At 42.0% G+C, this 9,938-nt stretch overlaps 1 protein-coding gene across 1 annotated transcript in view; it reads right to left on the minus strand.

Annotated features, from left to right (window-relative positions):
- The window catches only part of TRPM6 (transient receptor potential cation channel subfamily M member 6), a 181,140-nt gene extending 174,238 nt beyond the window's left edge, over positions 1–6,902 (minus strand). The window contains exon 1 of the mRNA XM_022573494.2: positions 6,364–6,902. Coding sequence (XP_022429202.2) covers positions 6,364–6,699 — 336 coding nt within the window. The 5' untranslated portion in view covers positions 6,700–6,902. The remainder of the gene's footprint in view (positions 1–6,363) is intronic.
- Positions 6,903–9,938: the final 3,036 nt, after the last annotated feature.

Raw genomic sequence — 9,938 nt, forward strand, 5'->3', positions numbered from 1 at the left:
TCTCAAGAGCTGGATCAAAAACAAGTGCCACACTAAGGGTCTGAATACACTCTTCTCCAAAGAAGGTATACAAATGACCAGTGAACACAGGAAAAGATTCTCAACATCATTAGTCATTAATCATTTAGATGCGAATCTAAGCCACAATGAGATACCTCTTCACACCTACTAGGATGGCTATAATCAAAAGTTCAGACAATACAAAGTATTGGCTAGGATGGGGAGAAACTGGAACTCTCATAGATTGCTGGTGGGAATTTAAATGGTGCAGCTGCTGTGGAAAACAGTCTGGAGGTCCCTCAAAAGGCTAAACATGGAATTACCATATGATCCAGCAAGTCCATTTCTAGGTGTCTACCCAAGAGAAATGAAAACATATGTCCACACAAAAACCTGTACACAAATGTTCATAGCAGTATAGACAAAGAAGCAAAAACAACAAAAATATCCATCAACTGATGAATGGACAAATAAGATGTGAGGTACCCACACAATGGAATAATATTCAGCAATACAAAGGAATGAAGTACTGATACATGCTATAACACGTACCAGTACTTGAAAATGTTATGCTAAGTGAAAGAAATCAGTCACAAAGGCATACATATTGTATGAGTCTATTTATATAAAATGCCCAGAATAGGCAAATCTACAGAGGCAGAAAGTACATCAGTGGTTGCCTAGGGCTAGTGGAGATGGAGGGATTAGGGATTAACAGCTAAGGAGTGTGAGGGATGATGAGTATGTTCTAAAATTGACTGTGGTGATGAATGCACAACTCTGTGAAGATAATAAAGTCATTAAATTGTATACTTTAAGCGTGTAAATTATATGATATGTGAATATATCTCAATAAATCCGCTAAAAAATTTTTAAGGAGGGAGTGGCACAGACAGAAAGAGAGAAAAGCCCCAAAATAAACCTATAAATAATTTGGGCTTAACCATAGTAGAAAACGAAATACAGATATACTTCTGCCCACAGGCAGAAAGCAGGCCACAAATGTGTTTTGTTCAGTCCATAAAGGTGTTTTCAAAAATCTTTGAAGCAACTAGTAAAATGTAAAAACCCAGGGGTTTCACATTCAAGAAAGAATCTATACATCTGCATTTTCCTCGACAAGGAAAGTTAAAAAAATAAAATTTAATTTAAAAATAAATAAATAACCAGAATCTGGCAATACTAGGCTTGCATTCCAACTTTGCAACAATCTGCTTAGGCCAAGGGTGGGCAGCCATTTTTAGACAGAGCTTATGCTGGCCAGTAAGCCTGAGTGCCCAGCAGGTCAGGGTTCCACTCTACTTTGAGTTTTTCAGTAGATTATCTATTGCTTTTATCAGATTGTCAAAGGAATCTCTAACTCAAAGCACATTCAGAGACCTTAGAAAGAAGTGGCAGGCAAATAGTGGCCATTTGCTTTACAGATAAGGAAACCGACCTAACTTGCCGGAGGCCAGGAGAGTGCCGCAATCAGCAGTAAAACTACTTTTTCTGACTCTTGGTTTCTTTCATTAGTCTTCTGGCCTCCCTGCTGATATTTCTAGAGTCTACAATTACCATATCCTGTTCCTTTTTCGGCAGCAACTGAGGGAAATTAGTGAGAAAGGAAAGAACTTGCTAGACATTCCAAAATGGCATATGATTTTCAGGCTCTATGATCTTCTAATCACAAACAAATTTTGCCTGGACTTAAATCTCTCTGGGTTGTGTGGGCAACCTGAGCCGTCCTCCTGGCCCATAGCCCAAGGAAGATAAAGAGAATGTTAAACTCTCAGGACAGGGAAAGACTCCCAAGAGTGTATATTCTCCAAGGTTACCAGTAGCCCTGCTACAGAAAGCGCAAGTTCCTAATAAACAGGAATGGTTCTTCCCCTGGGCCAGGTGGTTTGCTCATGTCAAAAATGACTATTTACAAGAAGCTCCGAGTGCACAATAGGCTAAGTGAGGAGAGAACTTTGGTTGTTCATAGTCATTCACCCCACTGGGCTTTGAGTCTGCCTGGAAAGAAATTCCATATGATGCCCACATATAGCTGGGAGAGGTGGAAGAATAAAGAACAGCCCAATTCACCAGGCTGATCTCTCCAGTCAAAACTCAGCACATTTGCAATCCTGGGATATCTGACCCTTACCAGATCTTGGAGCGCTTCAAGATCCAGAGCCAGCAAATGGCAGAGGATCATTGCACATCAGGCCAGGGCTGGAAAGCAAATGCCAGCTGGGAAAATGCAGGAAAACCAGGGCTAGGGAAGGTACCTGTCTGTGCCATGGAGTAAAAGTCGTCTTTTCCAATCAAAACAGACCAAAAGGTTCTTGCAAAGGCTCGTGCTTACAAAGCCTGAGAAAGAATGAAACCTCTAAGGCAAACAAAATGACCACTTCTCACTGCTCCCAATTGTGTAACTCTGAAATAGTCTCAAAGTTTATCTGTGCTATAAACAACTTAGGAACCTTTTCCCCAGAGATATGGAAATGCCAACACTCGTGGAAAAAGGAAAAGAAGCATTGGGCTGCCCCCGACAAGGGGACATGCTAAAGGTTCTGGTGCCAAGTCCATCAGAAGAGTTTCCAGGGCAGTGCATTGTTGCCCACTCCCCAAGCCCTGGAAGAACCATGATTTCAGGCAAAAGCTGAACCCAGCTGAAAGCAGGTTCAATCATGAATTCAAAGTATAGGACATATCCCACTGTGGAATTTGTGTCAAATTTTTCTTATTTTTTTTAAATTGTGGTAAAATACACATCATGTACAATTTACTATCTTAGCCATTTTATGGTGTGCATTTTAGTATTACTAACTATATTTTTATTTTTGTGCAATCAATCTCCAGAACTTTTTCATCTTGCAAAAATGGAGCTTTATACCCATTAAACAACTTCTCATTTCCATGTCTGCTCAAGCTCTAGCAACCATCATTCTACTTCTTTCTGTGCATTGAACTACTTTAGACACCTCATATAAATAGAACAATTCAATATTTGTCTTTTCATGACCAGCCATTTCATTTTGCATAATGTCCTCAAGGGTTATCCATGATGTTGCATGTAACAGGATTTCCTTCCTTTTTAAGGCTGAATAATATTCCATTGTATGTATATATCACATTTGTTTATTCATAAAATCTATTTCTATATCTCAGGGATATGATTCTGTTGCTCTGGTGGTACACAAGTTATAGAGTTCAATTTGTAATGGTCACGATTTTATACAGAGAAAGAGACAGACAGACAGACAGACTTGATTGAATGATGTTTGTACTCCAGGAGAGGAAAAACAAGCTAACTAAAGCTGCAGCTGAGCTCAATTCCATCATCTAGAACCACCTCACTATCCCTCTTTACCTCAAAAATAAAAGTTTTGTTAACTGTATATTCCCAGGTCCTGGGAACAGGACTTAGCATACAGTTGACACTCAGTAAATATTTGTTGGCTGAGTGAATCTAGAAGAGTGATTGCTCAGAAAATGCTATATGCTTGATCTTGATTGATCCAGCTCATCTGAACATATAAGCCAAGAAAGGATCAATATGTATTGACATGGAAAGATGTCCAAGAACTATTTTTAAAGGAATCAGGTTGCATATCAATAAACAGTATAATTCCCTTTATGCAAAAGCAAATGCACAAATCAAAACAATAAATACATACATATATAATAATATACCTAAATAATATGCTACAAACCCAATGGTTTGATTACCTCTGGATTGAAGGGCAATGAGGACAAAGTATAGAAAGGGAATTTTCTGTTTGAATTTCTGTTTGTAGTGTTTTAATTATTTACCAAAAGAACTTATCTTTGTATTGTTAGTGGAACTTTTTTAAGGAAAAAAAATCTGGAAGGATAATATGTCATAAGAATACATTGATTCATTCTCATGACATATAGCACAGGTAACTCTGCTCAATGTTACGTGGCAGCCTGGATGCAAGTGGAGTTTGGGGGAGAATGGATACATGTATATGTATGGCTGAGTCGCTTTGCTGTGCACCTGAAACTATCACAACATTGTTAATCAGCTATACTCCAATATAAAATTTAAAAAAAAATTTTTTGAGAATATGTTGATTCAGTTTACCTTACATGTACCCTTTCTCAGAGACCTACTGGAGAATGTGCTCCACCAAAACAATGGGAAATAATCAAGAAAGAAGAAGACATGGGATATAAGAAACAGGATCCAGCATAAGAGAGAGGCAAAGGGAATCTCCAAAATGATGGTAAAAAGAGAAGTAACATCTGTGTATCCAACATCAAGGGCTACCATTCTGGACAGGCAAAGCAGGTCAAAGAGCAGTGTTCAACAAGATAAAATTGACTGAAATAGCTGTTGCACTGGAAGATCTTGAGAGAAGATTTAGACAACTGGCAAAAAACCTGTGGTTAAATTAGTGAAAACTCCATAGAAAATTCTGCAAACACACACAGAAAGGCAGCTCTAGGGGGAAACAATAGTAAGGAAGGGAAAGTAATCATGTAGTACATAATCCGGTTCTTAATATTGGATAGGAAGGCATAGTAATGTTGGCTGAACTAAATATTGACCTGAATAAAAATTATGAGTTAGCTATATTCTGAAGATAGATGGAAAGAACAGGAAGAATGCATGTGAGTGGTATGTGAAGGAACTCAAAAGAAAGCTAAATACTCATATTCCACGCTGGAAAGACAGTACATGATGACTAAACCTGAAAAATCAAGAGGGAGCAATATAAGCATTATTTAGAGACCCAAAGAAGTACCAACTAGCCAGAAGAGATGAACGTGACTGCTCTTTCTGAAAAGAAGAAAATGGTAGAGGTTCTGCTGTTTTTAGTAATGAACCTTATGGAATTATTTGTCTCTGAACTATGTGTATATACAACTTCAGTCAAACTAAGAAGTAAAAAAGAGAAAAATCACAACTGAGACCCACATCACAATACCTTACCTAACCATGTTTTTTTTTTTTAAACAGGAAAATAGTTGCTGTGTAGATTTCTGATGTGACACAAAGAAATAACAGTTACAGGTAGGTTGGCCACTTTTAGTTCCAATACTGGAAGATTCTACCAGAAGCGTGAAGAGAATCATTCTGAAAATGGTTGGGCTTTCAAGCCTATACGGAAAACCCATGATAAAAAACCCAGGGCGAAAGAAAAAGAGGCAAGACATATTTCAGGTCCAATATTTACCAAATGCTTGAGTTTTGGCATAGAAGTCCTGCCAAAAAAACTTAGCTATGATAGAGAATTGTAAATGGGCAAGATAAGACCAAAATTTGTGGCAAATCATCAGTATTCTGCCTGGGTCTTTCCCTCTCCTCTGGGGTACAATCAACTCAACATGTTATTCACACCCTTGTCTATTAAAGCAAGTCTAATACTTTCTGAGGGTACTAATCCCCAATTTTGGCCCCAAAAAGTAGGTTCCCGCTGGGTTCCATCTCAAATGATTTTCAACTCCCCAACCCCGTGGTGGTGGTGGTGAGGGATACCTAAGAAACAGTCAGATTCTCACCAAACCCAGGTGTCAGGCCAGAGTATCTAATGCTTTATCAGTTATGGAAGAATCCAAAGCAAATGAAACACCAAAATTTGTACATAGGGAGAAAGAAATTGAAGAACTCAATTCCCACATTGGTAGTTAATAATGAACCACCCTCTCCCTAGGAACAAATGCTCAAAATCCTGTGTGTGATATCCATATTCTTAGTGTTTTAAAGCACTTGCCTGGGTTCCAATCCTAACTCCGTTCTTCTCCCTCAGCTTCATTTTCCTTTCCTGTTAACCGGTGGGATGGGAGTGGGTGGGTGGTAATACTTAGATCTCATAGGATTATTGCCTGGATGAAATAATAACAACCAAACTTTTGCAATCCACTAAATATATTACGCATTATTCTAAGCGCATTGCATATATAGTATCTCATTTAATGTTCAAATTATAACTATTACCCCATCTTCCAGATGAGGAAGACAAAGCACAGAGGTTCAGTAACTTGCTCAAGATCATAGCTAGTGGTGGAGCAAGGAGGCTAATTCAGGTGAACTGGCTCCAAAGAAAGTACCAACAACCGGACTATGCCGAAATGCAAGAAATAAAATGTGCACCATAAATGGTACTTATTCACACACCACGTGTGCCAGTCCAAAAAAAAGGTTAAGTGACAGGCAGTTTGAGGCTTGGCAGTCTTACAAGAGACCAAGGCATGACCAGGGCCTCCACTCCGCTCCCTAACTCCCCAAGCTCCCCAGAACTTCCCATCGCGCTTGGGACTTAGGGCTTCGAGGCTGCGAGTCCTGGTAGCTGAAAGTAGAGGGTGGAGAGGAGGCGGGGGAGGCCGGGGGTAGTGGGGGAAGGTGGTTGGGACGCCGGCGTTTACCTTGACCTGCACCCTCATCGCTCCGGGAGCCCGGGGCGCTGCGCGCGGGGGCGCGCAGAGGCGCAGATAGCGGCCTGGCACTTCTGCCGCCACCACCGAGAGCCGCGACGACGTCCCGTCCCCTAGGTCTCCGCCGCCCAGATGTGGCCCTCTGCTCCGGACCGAGCCTTCTCTCCTACCCGCAGCCGACTCACGCCACGTCCGGTCTCTTCCGCCACCGACCCAGAGCGGAACCACAGAACTGCCTCCTCTCCCGGGACGTGTCCCCACCGCCCTAAGCAGAATCCCCCGCCCCGTTAGGTTTCCGCTCGGATACCACCTCCGTGCTGGCCCCATTCCAGCTCCGGCAACCGGGCTGTGGGGCGTGCCCTTAAGTAAGTGTCCTACGGTACCCGAACCCTCAGATATGTTAATCAGACCCGCGTGGAGACCACAGGACTTGAGCGCAGGTATTTCGTAAATCCCAGCTATGCCAGATCCTAGTTAGATATCTTGTGGCTGGCCCCACCTAAAGCACCCAGGGCCCTGGGCTCAGATCTGGTAAACCGCCTAAGACGCTTTGCCCCGCCGGCTGGCAGCCCACCATACCTGTAAGCGCTCCTCCGCAGAGCGAGCTGTCATCCTGGACTTGCAGACCCGCCGCCAAAGCCTTGTCTGAGCCTCTGACTTATGGAGTCAGATTGGGGCTCCACCTCCGCACGCTGCCTTTTACAGCCCTACAGATTTGTCTTTTGGCCTCAGTTACCTCCCGTGTAGAAAGGAGGTGATTCCGACCTTACCTGGATCAAAGAGTAGAGGAAGGGTCAAATGGGATTTTCCTCATCATCACACACGTATTTAATTGTGCTGTTATTGTTGAGTCAGTGTGGTGGGGGGAGGACACAGGAGGTTTAACCTAACAACCAGCAGTATACTAACTGGGAGTTACTGGGTGTTAGGTGACCTCTCTGGGACTGGGTTTATCTACACAGCGGGAAGGATAGCAAATAAATCCCCTTTCCTCAGAGGCTATACTGAAATCCATAAAATACAATCAAAAGCTTTGTGATTTCTGTTATTTTCGGTGGGCTGCTCTGGCTAGTCGGTCTTGATTAAGGCTGTGGTCAGTTACTACAGGTGAATCCCAGTATGCTGGCAGAGGTGATGCTCACTTATTACAAGTGTTGTAATTAACAATGCTAGCCATTCGTCCCTGATTTCAAATTAGGACCACCTATCCTTTTAGTCCATTCTGGACTTCTGCCCAGTGAGCTCACATTTGCTGACACTTTTTTCGGCCTGATTTCTTATGTGGTTTTCATTTTTCTTTGTTAGAAAACTTGAACATCTCATATATGTATTAACATTTTGTTGTTGTTTGTTTTTCTATTAATCCATTGAATCTCTTTCTGCTTGACCCAGCTCCCTCAAAATGTTAATGATCTGTGAGCAGTTAACAGATTCAGAAGCCCCCCTAAGGCAAGTAAGCACCTCTTGATTGGTGTTTCTCCATATATCTCCCCTGTTAGGTCTGTCACAGCACTAGAGACTGGGAGCTCTCAGAAATCTGCAGACCCACCAAGAAGACTAGACGTTTGGAACTCAAGATTCTTCGGAGTGTTGGTGCACTGTAATTACCATCTTCCAGTTTAAACTCTTTGGTAAGTTTACATGTTAGGATGGTCATATATTCTTTTCAGATCAAGCTTCAAGGCAGAGAGTCTAAAATATCAGGACAATTCCAGGGCTTAAGGTATCTGGTGTGCTAGTTTGCAAGCTGCCTTTGGTTCCCAGGCTGTATCAGAAACACGTGAGGCATTTGTTAAAAGTGCAGATTCCCTAGCTGCCCCCACCCCACCTAGACCATCTGTATCAGAATGTCTGGGGTGGGGCCCAGGAATCTGTATCTTTCACAGGCGTCTCACACAACTTGAAAGCTTGCGTAAAAAAATCTCCTGGCCACAAATATACCTTTGCCAAGCGGCTAGCAATGAAATTTAAATTTTAGGGTGTTCATTAGTAGTCTAGTGTGGTTTAATTCAAGTCAACAAATATTTCCTGAACACAGACTGTTTGTCAGGCATCCTGCTGGGTGCTGGGAAAACAAAGATGAATACGGCATTGTCCAGTCTGCAAGGAGTTCGAGTTTATAGAGGGAGGAGGGACAATCAAAAGTGAAACCGTACCTGGGGCACCACTGGTAACACTCATCAACATAAACAGAAATTCTCACTTGTTTGCCCTCCCTGATCCCTTTCTCCCTCTTCCCATTCTTTTCTCCTATGTTTTCTTCTTTATCAGATCTTCGTTTTTTTACCCTGAACACTGTAAATGTTTTATTCCTGATCTAACGTGGTTTTAAGACACTACTCTAATGTTATTTTAAAGTCAACCTAATGATTTCAAAATGGAGGGAAACAGCTGATTTGTCAGCAGAGAAAAATGGGTATGAGAACATTTTTTTTATATGTGAAGATCTTTTTTGTTTGTTTTTGTTTTTTGCTGTGTCGCATGGCTTGCAGGGTCTTAGTTCCCCGACCAGGGATTGAACCCATGCCCTCACAGTGAAAGCACATAGTCTTAACCACTGTACCAGCAGGTAATTCCCTATATGTGAACATCTTGATGAGTCCCAGTTATGGAGACTACTAAGGAATAGTTTCTAATATATGCACTCTTCTCCTAAAGAAAATTGTTAGAAGCTTGGATTTGGTTTTGGTTCATTTTCATTTATTTGGATAGGGCTGAGGGTTGTTGGGGGATTTGCACAGTAATACTTCCCAGCCTCTCTGGACAGCCCAGGGGGAGAAAACTGAGCAATAAATAACTCTATTTCTGGGACTTCCCTGATGGTGCAGTGGTTAAGAATCCGCCTGCTAATGCAGAGGACATGGGTTCGAGCCCTGGTCCGGAAAGGTCCCATATGCCGCAGAGCAACTAAGCCTGTGTGCCACAACTACTAAGCCTGCGCTCTAGAGCCTGCGTGCTACAGCTACTGAAGCCCCCGCACCTAGAGCCCGTGCTCCACAACAAGAGAAGCCACTGCAATGAGAATCCCACGCACCACAACAGAGAGCAGCCCCCACTCGCCGCACTCGCCGCAACTAGAGAAAGCCCACTCGCAGCAACGAGAACCCAATGCAGCCAAAAATAAATAAAATTAAAAAAAAGAAATTACTAATTGCATCAGAAAAAACAACTCTATTTCTTTGCACCAAGAAGAAAGAGTACCATGGGAAACTCTTGCCCAATGCATCATGGTATATTATTATCTCGTGTTCATGGTTTTCACTGTGGGTGGCCACCACCACTTTCAGAAGCATAAAGGAAACAAAATAAAATCAGTGGCATTCTAAAGTAGGTAATGGAAAGGATGATAAACCTAGAGGGCATTCCACAAGTGAGGGAAGTTTAAAGTTATGGGTTATTAATTTAAGATAAAGGTATACTGCCAGTAAGGAGGGATGAAATCCAGCCCTCCGATCCATTCCTGTGTGACTATTTCTGTTTTCAGACCTTCCCATTCAAACCCAAGGTATTGAGTTTGAATTCCATCCATTCATTCTCCTAAACTGCTACAAATCAAATTTCCTTTT

The sequence above is a fragment of the Delphinapterus leucas genome, chromosome 6 (assembly GCF_059928025.1).
Source record: "Delphinapterus leucas isolate spDelLeu-1000000601 "Yukka" chromosome 6, BTC_Dleu_Yukka2, whole genome shotgun sequence".
NCBI classification, from domain to species: Eukaryota; Metazoa; Chordata; class Mammalia; order Artiodactyla; family Monodontidae; genus Delphinapterus; species Delphinapterus leucas.